At 39.6% G+C, this 20,421-nt stretch overlaps 1 protein-coding gene across 2 annotated transcripts in view; it reads left to right on the top strand.

The window, feature by feature from the left end:
• LOC122558904 (inter-alpha-trypsin inhibitor heavy chain H3-like) overlaps positions 1-20,421 on the top strand; it is a 90,785-nt gene that overhangs the window by 28,117 nt on the left and 42,247 nt on the right. For both annotated transcript variants that reach the window (XM_043707838.1, XM_043707839.1), the window contains exons 10-12: positions 10,487-10,655; positions 15,530-15,655; positions 18,721-18,902. In XM_043707838.1, coding sequence (XP_043563773.1) covers positions 10,487-10,655; positions 15,530-15,655; positions 18,721-18,902 — 477 coding nt within the window. The remainder of the gene's footprint in view (positions 1-10,486; positions 10,656-15,529; positions 15,656-18,720; positions 18,903-20,421) is intronic.

Genomic DNA, 20,421 nt, shown 5'->3' on the forward strand with positions numbered 1-20,421 from the left:
GGGGCGTGGACCTGACCAGGTAGTCATGGAGGGAACGGTCTTTGCGGAAAGCGGAAAGGGGTGGGGTGGGAAATATATCCCTGGTGGTGGGGTCTGTTTGGACGTGGCAGAAATGTCAGCGGATGATGCGGTTTATGCGAAGGTTGGTGGGGTGTAAGTTGAGGACCGGGGGGTCCTGTCCTTGTTATGGTTGGAGGGGTGGGATTTGAGGGCAGAGGGGCGGGATGTGGATGAGATTCGTTGGAGGGCATCTTCAACCACGTGGGAAGGGAAATTGCGGTCTCTAAAGAAGGAGGCCAGTTGGTGTGTTCTGTGGTGGAACTGGTCCTCTTGGAGCAGATAAGGCAGAGGTGAAGGAATTGGGACTACGGGATAGCATTTTTGCAGGAGGTCGGGTGGGAAGAGGTATAATCCAGGTAGCTGTGGGAGTCGGTGGGTTTGTAAAAAAATGTCAGTGTCAAGTCGGTCGTCATTGATGGAGATGGAGAGGTCCAGGAAGGGGCGGGAGGTGTCAGAGATGGTCCAGGTGAATTTAAGGTCGGGGTGGAACGTGTTGGTGAAATTGATGAACTGCTCAACCTCCTCGCGGGAGCACGAGGTGGCAGCGATGCAGTCATCAATGTAGCGGAGGAAGAGGTGAGGAGTGGTGCCACTGTAACTACGGAAGATGGACTGTTCTACGTAGCCAACAAAGAGACAAGCATAGCTGGGGCCATTATGGGTGTCCATGGCTACCCCTTTGGTCTGGAGGAAGCGGGAGGATCCGAAGGAGAAATTGTTAAGGGTGAGGACCAGTTCAGCCAATCCTTCTACACCTCCACCCGCCATGACCAGGGCCTCCAAGCTCACCGCTTCTTCCTCTCCCAATGTCCCCAACAGTACTCTTCCACTGACACTCTCATTCATTTGGCTGAACTGGTCCTGCTGTGCTTTTCCAGCACCACTCTAATCTAGACTCCCAATTGGTGTCATCAATATTCTATTTCACATTTTTCTAAATGCCAACTGGTGTAGGTCAAACCTAGAATCATAGAATCTTACAGTACAGAAGGAGACCATTTGATCCATCATGTGTTTGCTGGCTCCTGAAAGAGCTAAATCAGAAATTGCTGCAAAAGCTCAGCAGTTCTGGCAGCATCTATGGAGAGAAAATCAGATTTGGGTCGAGTGATCTTTCCTCAGAACTGTAAATGCTACCCAGCTAGTATCGTTCTCCTGCCCCGTTTCCGTAGCCTTCTAAATTCATCACCTTCAAAATACATTCAGCTTTCTGTTGAAACCTTCCATGGAATCCACCTCCATTATTCTCCCACGTGGTGCAATCTAAATCCTAACAACTCTCTCAATTATGAAGTTTCCCGTGATCTAATTTCTAGCCCTCTTGCTAACAGTTTTGAAATTGTCATCCTTAGTTATTGACATAGCAATGAATGGAAACAGAATATTCTTCTTTAACAAATCAAAACATTTCATAATTTTGAACACATCAAAAGGTCACCTCTTAATATTCTCTGGTCCAAGGAGGAATAAGCACAATTTCTCTAATCTTTCCTTGCTTCGAAAATCCCTCATTCCTGGTAAATTTTATTAAAATAAAGTTCCTTTGTACTCTCTCCAAGGCTCTACCATCCTTCCATAAAGAAGGTGCCTGGAAAATAGAACAGCACAGCATAGTAGAGGCACCTTGTCCCTTGATATTGTGCCGATCTTTTATCCTACTCTAAGATCAGACTAACCTTCATTGTATTACTTTCCATGTGTCTATCCAAGAGTCATTTAAATGTCCCTAATGTATATGACTCTACTACCAATGCTGGCAGTGCATTCCATGCACCCACTACTCTGTGTAAAGAACTTACATCTGACATCTTCTTCCGATCACCTTAAAATTATGTCCCCTCATGATAGCCATTTCTGCCCTGGGAAAAAGTGTCTGGCTATCCACTCTATCTATGCCTCTCATCATCTTGCACACCTCTATCAAGTTACCTCTCATCCTCTTCGCTCCAATGAGAAAAGCCCCAGCTCCCTCAACCTTTCTTCATAAGACATGCCCTCCAATCCAGGCAGCATCCTAGTAAATCTCCTCTGAACTCTCTCTAAAGCTTCCATATCCTTCCTATAATGAGGCAATCAGAATTGAATACAATATTCCATATGAGGTCTGGCCATTTATTTGTAGAGGTGGAGAATCACTTAGAGTCATAGCGATGTACAGTCATGCAAATAGACCTTTAGGTCCAACTTGTCCATGCCGACCAGATATCCAAGTGCCAGCACTTGGCCAATATCCCTCTAAACCCTTGCTATTCATAAATCCATCCAGATGCCTTTTAAATGCTGCAATTGTACCAGCTACCACTTCTTTCTCTGGCAGCCCATTTCATATACACACAACCCTCTGAGTGAAAAAGTTGCCCCTTAGGCTCCTTTTATATCTTTCTCCTCTCACCTTAAACCCATGCCCTCTAGTTCTGGACTTCCCCACCCCAGGAAAAAGACTTCCTCTATTCATCCTATCCATGCCCCTCATGATTTTATAAACCTTTATAAGGTTACCCCCCAGCCTCCAATGCTCCAGGCAAAACAGCACCAGCCTATTCAGCCTCTCCTTATAGCTCAAAGCCTCCAACCCTGGCAACATCCTTGTAAATCTCTTCTGAATCCTTTCAAGTTTCACAACATCCTTCTGATATGAAGGGGACCAGAACTGCATGCAATATTCCAAAAGTAGCCTAACCAATGTCCTGTACAGCTGCAGCATGACCTCCCAACTCCAATACTCAATACACTGACTCAATACCAAATGCCTTCTTCACTTAGTATTTATCTGCAATGCTACTTTCAAGGAACTATGATCCTGCACTCCAAGGTCTTTTTGTTCAGCAACAGTCCCTAAGATCTTACCATTAAGTGTGTAAGTCCTGCTAAGATTTGCTTTCCCAAAATACAGTGCCTCACATTTATCTAAATTAAACTCCATCTACCACTCCTCAGCCCATTGGCCCATTTGATCAAGATCCTCTTCTATGCTGAGGTAACCTTCTTCGCTGTCCACTACGCCTCCAATTTTGGTGTCATCTACAAACTTCCTAACTATACCACCTATGTTCACATCAAAATCATTTATATAAATGACCAAAAGTAGTGGACCTAGCACCAATCCTTGTGGCACTCCACTGGTCACAGGCCTCCAGTCTTAAAAGTAACCCTCCGCCACCTGTCTTCTACTTTTAAGGCAGTTCTGTATCCAAATGGCTAGTTCTCCCTTTGTGTTTATATTCTATGCTTCCATGTATAAATCTAAGGATTCTACAAACCTACTTAACAACTTGTCCACTTGCCTAACCACCTTCAGAAAGTTTTACATGTGAATCCTAAGGCCCCTCTGCTCTTGCACTTCCCTCAAAGTTGTAGCATTGAGCCTGTATTGTCTGTCCTATTTCTTCTATCAAAATGAATTATATCACATTTCTCTGCATTGAATTTCATCTGCCAAATCTGTCCATTTGGCCAACTTATCAAAGTCCATCTAAAGCTGCTCAGCATCATCCTGACAATTCACAATTCTCCCCTGGTTTAGTATCATCTGCAAATTTAGAGATTTTGTCCTCAATACACATCTCCAAATGTTTATATAAATCAGAAAATATATGAATATCTAAACCTGTTCAACTTTGCTTTTTATGACAAACTCTTCATCCCAGGAATCAGCCTTGTGAACATATTCTGAACTATTTGCAATACAAATATAGCCTTTCATAAGTAAGGAGACCAAAAACTGTACATAACTGTTCCAGCACCACTCTAATCGTGACTCTAATCTCCAGCATCTGCAGTCCTCACTTTCGCCTCAACGGTTGTAGCAAGCCATTCCTAATTTCATACTTCAAAGCATTTGTAATTAAGGCCTACACTTTACTTGTCTTCCTAATTAATACTTACTTTCTTTTTGTGATTCATGTACAAGGACACCCATGTCCCTCTGCACTGCAGAACTCCAGAGTATCTCTCCACTTAAATATTATTCTGCTTTTGTATTCTTCTGCTTTTGTATTCTTCCTGCCAAAGACAACAACATTATCCTGCATCACACTCAACTTGCCAAATATTTTCCCACTCAGATCCTATCTTATAAATTCCAAGAGTCATACAGTACAGAAACAGACCCTTCAGGCCACCATATCAATGCTGACTAGCAAACATTGATCTACACTAATCTCATGTAACTGCTCTTGGTCCATAGTCTACTATGCCATGAAATTTTAAGTAGTCAAACAAATGCTTCTAAAATGTTAAGAGTATCTTCTTCACCACCTTCTCAAGCAGTACGTTTCATATTCCTACCATTCTCTGGGTGACAATATTTTTCCTCAGATCTCCTCGACACCACTTACTCTTTAGCCTGAACTTGTGCCCTCTGATTTTAGGCAAATATAGACATATGGGGAAAAAATGTTTATGATCTACACTGTCTCTGCCTCTCATAATTTTGTATACCTCAATCGGATCCACCCCCCACTCCCCTGATTCAGTCTCCCCACTGCTCCAAGGAAAACAAACCTGCCTATCCAGTCTTTCCTCATAATTGAGATATTTTTCCCTGGCAACATCCTGGTGAATCTCCTCTGCACCCTCTCCAGTGCAGTCACATCCTGCTTATAGTGTGGTGACAGGAACTGCACACGGTATTCCATTTGGCATGACCAAAGTTTATAAAATTACCACAAGACTTCCTTGTCCCTATATTCTATGACTTGGCTAATGAAGGCAACCATCCTATCTGCCTTCTTCACTGCCCTGTCTACCTGTGTTGACAACTTCAGGGATCTATGGACTTATACACTAAGGTCTCTTTGTTCCTCAGTATTACTTAAGGACTCACAATGTATTCTGTATGTCCCTCCTTTATTAGACCTCCCAAAATGCACCACCTCACACTTATCAGGATTAAATTCCACCTGCTATTACTCTGCCTATTTTACTAGCTTATGTGGCCTGAAATCACTTATGCCAGCTAAAACATTTACTGCTTCTTCCTTATTTATCTAGAACCTCACCATCCCAACCAAAATCCTGGCTACAATACCTTTCTCCACTGTAAACAGAAATGAGAAACATTTATGTAAGGCCTCACCCACATCCTCTGGCTCCATGAACAGATTGCCCTTTGGGAATCTCTAATAGGTCCACTCTTTCCCTGATAATCCTCTTTCTCTTAATGTACTTATAAAATGCTTGGGTTTTCCTTAATCCTATCTGCCAAAGATATTTCATGGCTCCTCCTAATTGCTTTGTTGAGCAACCCCCTTCACACTTTACACATTTCATGGGCTTCCCCCTGTTCTTAATGCCTTGTACCTGACATATGCTTCCTTCTTTTTCTTTATCAACTTCTTAAAATACTTGACAGTGTTCCCTGGGCTTGCAGACCTTCCCCTTTACTCTTAGAGGAACACACTGGCCCTGAATTTACATTATACTACTTCTCAAAGGTTCTTACTTTCCAAATGTCAGCTTAGCTGTAAGTAACTGTTCCCAGACTAAGTTTGCCAAATCCTGTCTAATAAAATTGAAATTAACATTCCCCCAATATAGACACTTAACTTCTGCATTATACTTATCACTTTATATATTGAATTTGAATCTTACAGAGTTATAGTCACTATTCCCAAAATGCTCACCCACTAAAACTTCAACCACTTGATCAGCTTCATTCCTTATAATTAATGCTAGCACTGCCTTATCTCTAGTAGGACCCTCTACGTACTGGCACCAAAAGCTGTACTGGATGCACTTTAAAAATTCCACCCCATCTAATCTTAACACACTATGATGATCCCAATTAATGTTAGCAAAGTTGAAATCCCCTGCAACTATAACGCTATTCCTCTCACACCTGTCCGTAATTTGCCAACATATCTGCTCCTCTATCTCCCTCTGTTGGGAGGCCTGTAGTATAGTCCCAGCAAAGCAATCATCTCTTTTTCATTTCCAAGCTCTAATTAGATGCTCCCATTTGAAGACCTGTCTAGGATATCCTCCCTCATTACTGTAGTAATGGATTCCTTCATAAATAATAATATAAAGGATCGAGGTTAGTCACGCACAGGTGTTATCAACTCTAGAAGAAGTGAAAGTAGACAAGTCCCCTGGGCCAGATGGGAGTTATCTGAGGATTCTCTGGGAAGCTAGGGAGGAGATAGCAGAGCCTTTGGCTTTGATATTTGAGTCGTCATTGTCTACAGGTTTAGTACCTGAGGACTGGAGGATTGCAAATGTTGTGCCCTTGTTCAAGAAGGGCAGCAGAGATGACCCAGGTAATTATAGACCAGTGAGCCTTACTTCTGCTGTAGGAAAGGTTTTGGAAAGGATTATGAGAGATAAGATTTATAATCATCTAGCAAGCAACAATTTGATTTCAGATAGTCAACATGGTTTCGTCAAGGGTAGGTCGTGTCTCACAAACCTCATTGAATTTTTTGAGAAGGTGACCAAGCATGTAGATGAGGGTAGGGCAGTTGACGTGGTATACTTGGACTTCAGTAAACCTTTGATAAGGTTCCACGTAGTAGGCTGATGGAGAAAATGCAGAGGCATGGAATTGAGGGTGACTTAGCAGTTTGGATTTCTGGAAGAAGGCAGCGAGTGGTGGTTGATGGAAAATATTCAGTCTAGAGTCCAGTTACTAGTGGTGTGCCACAAGGATCTGTTTTGGGACCACTGCTGTTTGTCATTTTTAGAAATGACTTAGACGCAGGCGCAGGTGGATGGATTAGTAAATTTGCAGACGACACTAAAGTCGGTGGAGTAGTGGACAGTTTGGAAGAAAGTTACAGGTTGCAGGGGGACTTGGATAAACTGACGAATTGGGCTGAGAGGTGGCAAATGGAGTTCAATGCAGCAAAATGTGAGGTGATGCACTTTGGGAAGAATAACAGGATGGCAGAGTACTTGGTCAATGGAAAGATTCTTGGTAGTGTGGATATGCAGAGGGATCTTGGAGTCCATGTGCATAGATCCCTGAAAGTTGCCACCCAGGTGGATAGTGCTGTTAAGAAGGCATACAGTGTGTTAGGTTTTAGTTGTAGAGGGATTGAGTTCCAGAACCGCAATATCATGCTGCAACTATGTAAAACGCTGGTGCGGCCACACTTGGAATATTGTGTACAGTTCTGGTCGCCCCATTACAGAAAGGATGTGGAAGCATTGGAAAAGGTGCAGAGGAGATTTACCAGGATGTTGCCTGGTCTGAGGGAAGGTCTTATGAGGAAAGGCTGAGAGACTTGGGTCTGTTCTCATTGGAAAGAAGGCGACTAAGGGGGGATTTGATAGAGACATACAAGATGATCAGAGGATTAGATAAGGTAGACAGAGAAAGACTTTTTCCTAGGATGATGACGTCAGTTGTATGAGAGGGCACAACTGCAAATTGAGGGGTGATAGATTTAAGACAGGTGTCAGAGGCACGTTCTTTACGCAAAGGGTCATAAGAGCATGGAATGTCCAACCTGCTTGCGTAGTCAACTCAGCTACATTAGGGAGATTTAAACAATCCTTAGATAAGCACATGGATGATTTTGTGATAATGTAAGGGGACGAGCTGAGAACAGTTCACAGGTCGACGCAACATCGAGGACCGAAGGGCCTGTTCTGCGCTACATTGTTCTATGTTCTATAATGGAATGATCCCACTTCACTTACAATCTGCCTACATCCCACTTGAAACCTCTATACTCTAAAATGTTGAGCTACCAGTCCTTTAGCCATGGTTTAATGATGGCAACAGTATCATATTCCCACGTGCTGACCAATGTTGCAAGTTCTCCACCTCACTTGAATTAAAATAGATATAATTTAGCTTTCTGGACCTTCCATATGTCTTTTCTGCCTACTGAATGTCCTGGGATTCCTTTTATATCCAATTGGACTTTGCTCCCAACTTTACATCTACTCTGTACCCTTCTATTACCAAATTAGTTTAAAACCTCTGCACAAAAACTCAGCAGGTCTGACAGTCTCTGTGGAGAGAAATGAGAGTTAACTTTTCAGGTCCAGTGAACCTTCCTCAGAATGGAGTTCTTTTGTTTTTTTTTAAATCGCTATATCTTTTTGTGGACTCTTGATATCCCCCACAGTTTGCTTACCACCCATACTTGTGTCATCTCCAAATTTGGCCACAAGAAGGTGATGGGTAGGCTGACTTTATGGCTTCTTATTCCTTAAATGGAAAATATTCTGACTCTGACCACCCTGACCATCTTACTGACTGTTTCCAAGACTCTGTACTGGTATCTGAGGCTGCCCTTGACTTACTATGCTGGTAACCCTTGAGCAAACTCTATCACCTTTGATTTGACTGAGGACCGATCTTTTCCCGAGGATGGGGAAGTTTAAAACTAGAGAGAACATTTTTAAATGAGTGGAGAAAGATTTAGAAGGGACCTGAAGGGCAATTTTTTCACACAGAAGGTGGTTTGTATGTGGAACGAACTGCCAAAGGAAGTACGAGATGCAGGTACAGTTACAACATTTAAAAGACAGTTGGACAGGTACATGAATAGAAAAGGTTTACAGGGATATGGATAAATGTAGGCAAATAGAACTCGTTTAGCTTAAGAAACTTGGTCAGCATGGATGAGTTGGATGGTAGGGTCTGTGTCATGCTGTATGACTCTATCACCAAGACGAGCTTCTTGGCTTTGTGTCTGTGCTAAACAACAAGGCAAGTCAGAAGTAACATGGGCCTGTTATCTCTAGTCAGGGACAAAATGCAAAAAAGCCAGTCAAGGCAATAGAAGATAGAGATGCTGTAGCATCCAGATAGGCTCAAAGTGAGTGAGCATTAACAGCAAACAAAGTATCTGGAGATGTAGCCTGATTCAGTTCAAGAGCTGGGTCTGCAACACTGAGCCCTCACTCAAAAGATGCATAAAATATAAATTGAGATGCTCCTGATATCAAAAAAGGCCTCTCCAGACTTCTCACAGAATTCTATCACAAATCTGTCCAATCTCATGTCATTCAGCCATCCACAAGATTCCACTCTTTGCCTTTTTAATTTTTAAATCTTGAATAAAAAAACTCCATAAAAAGTGCTTATTCAGTTTGTCATCTCTAAAAGGATAAGTTTTGCAGAATGTATTGACAGGAGATTATTTACAGCAATAGGTATAATAGTTCAATAACCCTTATACAGAGCACAGGTTTATGATTACGATCTCCAACTTGCGCAATCCTTTAATCTAATAGTGCACAGGAAGAGATGTATTCCTAATTGCAAATTCCACATAAAAATATTAATCACAGGTTTAAGGATTCATTCAACAATGTTTACTTGTGTAAGTTGATATGTCTGAGGCTAGAGAAATGTACCATTGACCTCATCCCACTATGCCACAAGTCACAAAATAAGTTTTTCCAGTTACCAAGATGACCTTAGCTCTAGCAGATTTTAAACAAAGTCTATCAACAGGATTCGTAATAAACATAATTATGGCTTTATCATCAAAACAAAACTTATTCAAAAACAATGCAAGAATTAGTTAACATATAGTCATTAATATCACCAAAACACATGTGAAAACACACATAAACATTCTTTGAGAAGAACAGTGATCGGCTTTCTGAAAACAAAAATACACTGGCCCAGGGGTTATTCTTGATGGGAAGAGGATAACAAAGGGTGTTCTAAGTTTTGTTGCATGATTTTCTGGCACATGTGGTCAAGTCACTAATCATGCACCGTTTTTTATGAAGTCTTGCTGACTCAACCTGCTCAGGGTTACAATCTTGAGATTTTTAAAATTCATTCTTTCAAAAGAAGTGGGTTCACCCTGAACTAATGCAGATAGATTTCTTTTCAGAACAGAGAGAGATCAGCTTGTACACATTGTAGGAACCACAATTCCTTAATCTTCTACAACTACATAATCTAGCTAAGTAATTTCATGTTACTTAAATTGATCTGTGATTTTTGTTCTCTGTTTCTTACTCACTTCCAAAATTTGTTTGAATATTACAAGCTAATGTTTGGGGTCATCTGATGCACAATTTGTTCATTTTATGAACATTGCACCATCTATTTAAATGCAAATATCAGTAGGTTATAGAGGTAGACTTCAGAGGCAAATTATCCATTCTTAGTTCAGAAATGGAGAGTAAATAATAACAATTGCTATACCTCTATAACATGTTTTGCGAAGCTAAGTCAGTGAAAGTTATTTTCAAATAATTTGGTCTAAATTAGTATTGTGTTGTGTCACTCATTTCACTTTTCATTATATTCCAGCACATGTGACAATAAATCTAATTTAATCTAAATCTAAATCATTTTGGTTCAGATGTATGTCATTGGGGCCATCTTCATGGCAGAATAACATGGTGAGAAAATGGCACGAAACCCACTATGGCTCTACAGTTAACATGATTGTTAAATTTGAAGCTCTTAAATTACAGTTGCAAACCAATGTTTTGTCCCTTCCAGACAAATGAAGCCCTTTTAAAAATTTTAGATGACATGAACACAAAAGATTACTTTGCAATTATTATATTTGATGATACTTCTGAAACTTGGAAAAACTCGATATTTCAAGCAACTCCAAACAATGTGGCTGAAGCTAAAGTTTTTGTACGAACCATTTCAGCCAGAGGAGGTAAAGATTACTACATTCATTATACAACTATATAAATATCGGAAGTGTTAATAATAAATAGAATAAGACAAAGCATTATATATTATAATTACATTACTATAGTAATATAAGAATAATATTAACTAATTGAAACATGTAAGATCCTGAGGGATTTTGACGAGGTGAATCTGAAACGGATTATTTCTCTTGTAAGAAAATCTAGAACGGGGGGGGGCGCGGTAGTCACCGTTTAAAAATAAGGGGTAGCGCATCTGAGACAGAGATAAGGGTGATTTTTTTTCTTACAAAGAGTCGCAAGTTTTGGATCGCTCATTAACAGATGATGGAAGCAGAACCTTCAAATCTTTTAAAGGTAGAGAGAGATAGATTCTTGAGTAGGGGAAGGTGTTGGCTAATGGTATTAACATTGGATTGTTAATCCAGGGACATAAGTAATATTCTGGAGACCTGGGTTCAAAGCCCGTCATCACTGATGATGTAATTTGAATTCATTAAAAATCTTGAATTAATAGTCTAATGATGACTAGGAATCTACTGTTGACTGACGAGAAAAAAAAACCATCTGGCTGTCTAATGTACTTTTGGCAATGCAGTCTTAACTGTGAACTGCCCTCTGGGCAACCAGGGATGGGTAATAAATGCTGGCCTAGTCAGTGGTGCCCTCATCCTGTGAATGAATAAGAAGAAAAAGAGAAGCAAGGAAATGGGTGGTTATCTGGCATGGACATGAATGAGGAGTAGAGGTTACAATCAGATCAGCTGTCATCTTACTAAATGGTGGAGAAGGCCTGAGGGAACAAATAGTTTACCTATATTCCTAATTTGCATGTTCATGCATGTCCTATGATTTACTGTTTGTAGTATCAGCATCTGAAATAACGGGGACAAATGTGGTTAGAATTGGTTTCACTTTGTCAGGCAGAATTATTTAGAGAAAACAAAGTAAAAGGGGAAAATGTAGATAGGGTGTGATACAGCCTTGTCTTTCATAAGAGCCATGTTCATAGTGTTGTACAAATTATTGGTTCGGAAACGATTAATGTTGAAGGTGGAATTATGCTTCACCCAAACACATAACCTTGGTTGAGGAACTGGGAGTCTAGCACAAGGTTGCAAGAGAGATAGATGTGTCTTCTCTGGCTCCTGATAGTCATAGAACATAGAACATTACAGCGCAAGACAAGCCCTTTGGCCCTCGATGTTGCGCCAACCTGTCATACAAATCTGAAGCCCATCTAACCTACACTATTCCATGTACGTCCATATGCTTGTCCAATGACGACTTAAATGTACTTAAAGTTGGCGAATCTACAACCGTTGCAGGCAAAGCATTTCATACCCTTACTACTCTGAGTAAAGAAACTATCTCTGACATCTGTCCTATATCTATCACCCCTCAATTTAAAGCTATGCCCCCTCGTGCTCGCCGTCACCATACTTGGAAGAATGCTCTCCCTGTCCACCCTATCTAACCCTCTGATTATCTTATATGTCTCTATTAAGTCACCTCTCAACCTTCTTCTCTCTAACGAAAATAGCCTCAAGGACCTCAGCCTTTTCTCGTAAGACCTTCCCTCCATACCAGGCAACATCCTAGTAAATCTCCTCTGCACCCTTTCCAAAGCTTCCACATCCTTCTTATAATGCATTGACCAGAACTATACACAATACTTCAAGTGCGGCTGCACCAGAGTTTTATACAGCTGTAGCATAACCTCATGGTTCCGGAACTCGATCCCTCTATTAATAAAAGCTGTATGCCTTCTTAACAACCCTGTCAACCTGGGTGGCAACTTCCAAGGATCTGTGTACCTGGACACCGAGATCTCTCTGCTCATCTACACTACCAAGAATCTTACCATTAGCCCAGTATTTTGCATTCTGGTTACTCCGACCAAAGTGAATCACCTCACACTTGTCCTAATTAAACTCCATTTGCCACCTCTCAGCCCAGCTCTGCAGCTTATCTATGTCTATCTGTAACCTACAACATCCTTCGCCACTATCCACAACTCCACTGACCTTAGTGTCATCTGCAAATTTACTAACCCACCCTTTTACCCCTTCATCCAGGTCGTTTATAAAAATGACAAACAGCAGTGGACCCAACACCGACCCTTGCAGTACACCACTGGTAACTGGACTCCAGGATGAACTTTTCCCATCAACCAGCACCCTGTCTTCTTTCAGCAAGCCAATTACTGATCCAAGCTGCTATATCTCCCACAATCCCATTCTTCTGCATTTTGTACAATAGCCTACTGTGGGGAACCTTATTGAATGCCTCACTGAAATCCATATACACCACATCAACCAGTTTACTCTCATCTACCTGTTTGGTCACCTTCTCAAAGAACTCAATAAGGTTTGTGAGGCATGACCTACCCTTCACAAAATCATGCTGACTATCCATAATCAAATTATTCTTTTCTAGATGATTATAAATCCTATCTCTTATAACCTTTTCCAACATTTTACCAACAACTGAAGTAGGCTCACTGGTCTATAATTACCTGGGTTGTCTCTACTCCCCCTCTTGAACAGGGGAACCACATTTGCTATCCTCTAGTCTTCCTTGCAATTGTGCCAAACAAGTGAATGAAACTTATACCTATTGCCAATGTGCAATAAAATGCATCCTGTTATGTAAACAAGTGCCTTCCATCATTAACATTCAATAGTGGTTTATCCTTTACCACTTTTAATTAGAAAGACCCTTAGAAAAGAGGTTTTGTGGCAGTAGTCTACCTCAACCACAGGCCACTGTATTTGGTAATGTAACATCTGGCATGGTGATTAATGGTGGGCATAAATACCTTAAGGTAATAATGGTGAAAAAAAAAACAATTTATTTCAGAAGAAAAATACGACAGAAGAAAAGTTTAGCACTTTAAGAATGTTACTGCTCTGAGAAGACTCAGACAGTCAGTCAGCAGTTGAAAGCAAGTTGCAATCAGCAGTAGTCATTGAAGCACCAGCAGACCACAAGCAGCACTCAAGAAGAAAACCATCACCTCAGAGCTAGTAAAATGCACAGGAAAAATAATATGGGCTAGGAAGATAAAAACTAGTCATACTAGAAAGTTACAGAGCCCTGCAGAAGACGGGTTTGTGGCAGCACTTTGGAAATCCATAAGTAAAGTTAGAAACTTTGATAAAGGGATACAATGAGAGTGCAATAGGCCTGGTTGGGAAGGATAGGTGAAAAGAAGTAGTTACCCTTTAATACAAGCATTGCTGCCATCGCGAGCAGGCTTCGCAAGACACAGTTACAATGGTAGAGCAAGGGTCAAAACATTCATTATTACCAAAGCCACGGTATTGGTAAGTTTGCAGAGTACTTTTAAGGTGACAAAGAAAATCAAAAGACTTTAAATATAGACTCAAATGAGAGATGAAAGAAGAGTATAAAGATTGTGATGACATTGAAATGTTCATGATTTAAACTGATTTAAATGTGAAGGTTTATTAGGGCTGCTGTCACAGAGGTTTATTGAAAATGAGTAAGAGATCATACATTGTGTTTTAGGACGTGGAAAGTGAGAAACTATCTATTTGCAATGAAGAAGTGGGAAAACTCCATCTGGGCTGCAGAAGGCAGAAAATCTCAGGAGACTGGGATGTGAAATGGTTTGGGTAAAGATGAGAAATAGTAGGGGAAAGTGGAAATGAAAGCACAAACAGATCAGTCATGATCTTATTGAATGGTTGAACAGGCTTGAGGAGCCAATGGCCTACTTCTGCTCTTAATTTAGGTGTATGTACCTTAAACTGCTGTCATTCACCACTACCCTGACATGATATGATGTGTTAGTTCTATGATTTGTGTTCAGTCTACAGCAGCTGATGATAGGACTCAGATATGTACTTTTAGCCTCTGAGTCATAATTAGTTATATACAGTGCTAGTTTCAAATAAATAACCTACTTTTTGATCCACTTCATACACTGAAATGTATCTACCCAAAGAAGTGGCAAATGATGGTTCAACCAGCCAAAGCCAAACTCACTGCATGCAATAATTCTGAGCTTTCATCCTTAGGAACCCATTACACTCAAGTGTCAGTACATCAACTCACCCTGGCCATCCTCGATACTTTGGGCTGTGAGCACCGCAGGTCCAGTGATTACCAGCCTACTGTTATGCAAAGATTTCTCTGTGGTCACCATACATTAATGGTGAGGATCACAGAGCACCATGGAAAGCCCATATTAACACTAAGAGAAGACCACATAATTTTCCAATGTTGATCACCTTCCAAAAGGCTGTGAGACACAATTTGAACGTATTTGCTTTCCTGTGGAACCAATGTGGAATCATTCTTGAGCAGACAAGTGTCAGTAAGATCCACTAGTCATCACTTATCTATACTGCCAGGAATATAAGATGCATTGCTCATAAAAAGGACTGTATAAAAGCTGATAATGGTTGATACGTGGGTAATAAATTACACAATCTCAACAGCAGACAGAAAGTTTGAGTACAACACCCCAACCAACAGTACATGGAATCCAGCAGAAAGCATCTGTATATACCTAAAATCAAGATTGTATCAAGTATGAACACCAAATGGCATGACAGTACAATGGACAAGAATCAAATCAGTGGTGATTACTTAAATACATTTTCTAATTAAATGGTTATTCAACGAAGCAACTGGTGCAAAATTGAAAGATTTCCTGATTCTCTAAGATAATCATTTTCCCATACTTCATAATTTTGTCCAGTGAAATGTTCTTGTTTTGTTTTAAAACAGCAAGTCAACTGACATTTTAATGAATGAAATTCAATTGCCTAATTTATATTATGGTGGTGTTATTGAGCCATGTAAAATTCTGCAAAATTTTAAATGTCAAGAAAATCTTTTGTTATAGGAACAGATATAAATGCTCCAATGTTGAAAGCAGTAAGACTTCTGGACAAGTCCCATCAAGACAAACTTCTGCCTGAAAGAAGTGTCTCCATGATTATTTTGTTAACTGATGGTGATCCGAACTCAGGTTAGTGAAAATAAATGCCATTTATTTCTATCTTTTAAAAATGTGATTGCAGAACTAAAGCTTGAAACTAGACAGAGGCACAGTAAATCTGTGATGGATGAAATAAGAAACAAAACAGAAATTGATGTAGAAACCCAGCAGCTCCAGCAGTACCTGTGGAGGGAAAGCAGATTTAATATTTTGGGTCCGGTGATCCTTCTTCAGAAAGTGAGGGTCTGGAGAAGAGTCACTGGACCTGAAACGTTAACTCTGCTTTCTCTCCATAGATGTTGCCAAACCTGCTGAGTTTCTCTAACAATTTCTGGGTTTTTTTCAGATCCCCAGTATCAACAGTTCTTTGTTTTATTATGGAAGATATAAGGCTTTGCACTCTAATTATTGTTTTGTTGTTGGTTAAATGTTTATTTCAATACTGATACCTTTAGATAATAAAAGAGAAATGTAAAAGTCAAGTCTCTTTCAAGAAATTGCCATGTTAGAGGAATTTTACGTTAAAAATTTGGATCAACATTGGAAATCTCTCTGAGGTCACTTTCTTACGCAACTATCTATTAAATCTCATTGCTTTCAATCTATTAGGGTTGGAAGAATGTAAATATTGTTCCTTCAGCTATTAAACACAAGTAGCTCCTTCATGAACACAGCCCTCCCAAAAAGTTTGACAAGTAATCATTTTTGAAGTTTAAAAAGTGCCAATTTCCTCAGAGACAGATCCACAAACAGAATTGTGACTAGAGGCTTAAGATCTATTTTGTGATGTCAGTTGAAAGGTAAATATTGGTCAGGACTCTGGTGGGAACTTCCCTGCTTTTCTTCAAATTAGTGCCATGGGGTCTTCTATTTCCATCTGGGACAACGTAATGTCTCTCATCTGAATGAAAGCTCAGATGACTGCAACACTCCCTCAGTCAGCCTCTTGTTAAGGAGGAGTCAGAGTCTAGTTGTAACACTGTTTGCCCTTAAATTCCTTCCATTTCTCTAAAGACAGGTCACCTTAACACAGGTTGAGGTAAAGATGGACTTCAATCACACATTACTTTAAACCAAGGGTAATATATACAGAATAATGAGATTAATACAAATGATTTGAAAGAATTTTTCTAGTATCTATTTGTGCATTGATATAAAAGCTCAGCTGTCCAATGGGAACTAAATGATTTCTGAAGTATATGTCATTTGACATCATCATGAGTGACAAAAGTACTGCAATATATAGTTACTCCAAAAATGGAATCTAAACAACTAAGAACATACTGTTATGACATGGCAGTGATACCTTCTGTTAATTAAACCAAATACCCAGAAAAGTTCACCTCGCCACGTAATCTCAAAATGTGAGTGACAGAAAACTCCTAAACTTCTACCATTTAAAGAAAATAATATCAATTTATTCTTTAACTCTAAAAGTGAACATTAAACAACAACTATTCACAGATATAAGCCCCCCTTTCTCTTAACTGCTTATTACCTCCTCCAACTCTATAACAATATGCTGTTCCAATAAGACACTTATTAAAATTACATCAACTTAATTTCAAAACCACACAGCAGCTATCATCTTCGGTGTCTTTCATCTTCTGACTGAAGATCTCCCTTTCTTTTTACTGCAAATATGTTTCATATGAAAAGTTATCTTTGATAGAGAGTGTTTTCTAATTTCTTGGGTCTCTTTCGATGGCAGTTGCTCTATCTTCAAAATGCCTGTATTTTTATATCCCCAACATTGGATTGTCTCATTGGTTTGATACTGACAAAACAATAAATTCAAACACGATTGGGTTTTAGTATCCTGGGACATAATTTAATCTGATCAGCTAAAATCAAATTGCTGTCAAAACAGCAACCAACTCAGGTATCCATTTCACAGCCAAATGTTACAAATTTTCAATTTTCCAGTACACTCTGGGATTGCCATCTAGTCATATCACACAGGTGCTTGTAAGCTCTCAGTTCAGAACAGCATTCACTCTCTCTTAAAGATACAGAACTCGCCTTCAACTTTATAACAATACACACAGAAAAACTAGGAGCAGGACTAGGCCATTTAACTCCTCTAACCTGATCCACCATTCAATTGCTGATCTAATTATTCCACATGCCTGCCTATCCCCAGTAACCTTTCACTTCTTTGCTTACCAAGAATCTATCTCCTCTACAAAAATATTCAAAAACTCTGCTTCCATTACATGTTCAGTAAGGGTGTCTCAAAGACGAACTAACTTCCTTGAGAAAAACTATCCGTCCCATCTTCCCACCTTACATGGGCAATCCCTGAATTTTAAGCAGTGACTCTTAGTTCTCGATCCTCTCACAAGTGGAAGCATCCTTTCCACATCTACCGTGTCAAGATCCCTTAGGACCTTACATGTTTCAGTCAAGTTACTGCATACTCTTCTAAGTTTCAGCAGATACTCCAGCCCCGCTTCTCAAATGAGGAGAACAATATTACATACAATACTCCAGATGTGGGTCCTACCAATGTCTAAACTAAAACATAGCCTCACCACTTTATGATTCAATTTCCCTTATGATAAATAATAACTCAATAGATTTCCTAATTATTTGTACCTACATAATAATCTTTTGTGATTCATGCACTTGGACATGTAGGTCCCTCGGTAGCTCAGAGCTCTGCAATCTCTCACTGTTTGGATAAAATGTTTTTTTTTTATTTTTCCTGCCAAAATGAGCTATTTCACATTTTCCCACATGATTTCCCTTTCACAAAACCATATGACTTTTTCTGATTGCATAGGAATTTTCAAAGAGCCCTGCCATAGCATCTTTACTAATAATATCTGGCAGATGTTAAGCTAACTGGCCTGTAGTTTCTTGGTTTCTGTCTCCCTTCATTTTTAAATAAAGGAATTATATTCACTGATGTTCCTAATGTAACCAAGTCTACCCTTCTCGTCATCTTGATTGAACCCTTCACAAATCTGTGAAGAATAGAAATACATGATTCATGATTTTATTCTATCTTAGACGAGCATATTCAGACTTAGAAGTCAATTCACTAAATGATTCGTTACAAATAAATTACATTTGCTTATTTATTATTACAGGAGAATCAAACCCAACAAAAATCCAGGAGAATGTTAAAAGTGCCATCAATGGCAGGTACAATGTGTATTGCCTTGGGTTTGGTTACGATGTTAAATATAGTTTTCTGGAAAAAATGTCACTGGACAATGATGGTGTAGCACGGAGAATCTATGAGGATTCAGATGCTCCCTTACAGCTCCAGGTAAAATGATTATTAAATACTCACTTAGTATGGACCAGAATTGCCTCAGAGATGGTCCCATTGATGTTGTAACTTCACTGAATATGCACCTGAAATCCAGCCAAGCCAGTGAACTGGGTTATAACCATACCTCCAGTGACGTTAGAGCAGCAGGGTGAAGACATCACTGAGGAATTTCATAATATTTCATCATCTCTTCCCATGAACCATTTGATATACTGGGTGGTATTACATTATGTCTGCTACTGATTTGTACTAAAAACTGCTAGACAGACTGTGACTATTTAATCCAAACTTGGTTCTAATTGTAGAGTTGCATACAAACATAAGAACTTAGAAATTATGAGAAGGAGTTTGACTTCAGCCTGTTCTGCCTCTCAGTAAGATTACTCTGATCTTATCATGTACTCAACTCTACTGTTTGCCTTAACTATTGCCCTTCACTCCTTTTTGGATCAAGGACCAAACTTGAATAGATTCAATGGTGCATCACCCATTCCTCTTTGAACTACTGAATTCTTAAATTAAAATTGCCAAGAGAGAAAAGAAGGTCCTCTTCAACTTCATTTTGAATGGAAGATGCCTTATTTTGAAACTGTGTCCCCTAGTTATAGACTACCCTATAAGGAAAAGCATCCTCCCAACATTTACACAGCTAAGCCTTCTAGCAGCACTATACTGTATATTTCATTGTGATCACTCTCATTCTTCTAAACTCCAATGAGAATAGACACAATCTGTTCAACCTTTCTCTTCAGACAACTCGATCATCCCAAGACCTAGCCTGGTGAACTTTCTCTGAACTGCTGTATATGCAAGTAGATCCTTTCCTAAATAATGAGCTCAAAATTGTACACAATATTCTATAAGTATTTTCTTACTTGTGCAGTTGTGAAAAGACATCCTTATTTTTACACTCCATTCCTCTTGCAATAAAGGTCAGCACTCCATCTGCCTTTGTAATTATCTGCTATACCTACATATTAATTTTGTTGTGATTCATATATAAGGATGCCAAAAGCCCTCTGTACTGTTTCCGTTTAAATAATATTCTGCTTTTCTACTTATCCTGTCAAAGTGGGCAACCGCGCATTTTCCCATATTCTCTATCTCCAAATTTTGCCCATTCACTCAACCTATCCACAGCCTTTTGAAGACTTTTGATGTCCTCAGAATATGCTTTCCTAGCTACCTTTATATCAGCATCAATTCTGGCTGAAATACACACTGTCCTTTCATTGAATTTATTACTATAGATTGTAAATAGTTGATGACTCAGTACTGATCCATATGGAAACCCACTAGTTACAATTTACCAACCTGAAAATGATCTCTTTGTCCAGACACCTGTGTATCCAAGTTAATATATGTCCCTCCATAATATGGGCAGCATATTTCAGGTTTATAGCTCTGGCATAATAACAGATATAGCTATCACACAGCTATTTAATGTTTCGAGGATCTGATTGGTTGGTAGCTCTGTAGTCCCAGCTGGGCCACTGTCAGTTATTTCTTGGGC

This window comes from Chiloscyllium plagiosum, chromosome 18 (genome assembly GCF_004010195.1).
Source record: "Chiloscyllium plagiosum isolate BGI_BamShark_2017 chromosome 18, ASM401019v2, whole genome shotgun sequence".
Lineage (NCBI taxonomy): Eukaryota > Metazoa > Chordata > Chondrichthyes > Orectolobiformes > Hemiscylliidae > Chiloscyllium > Chiloscyllium plagiosum.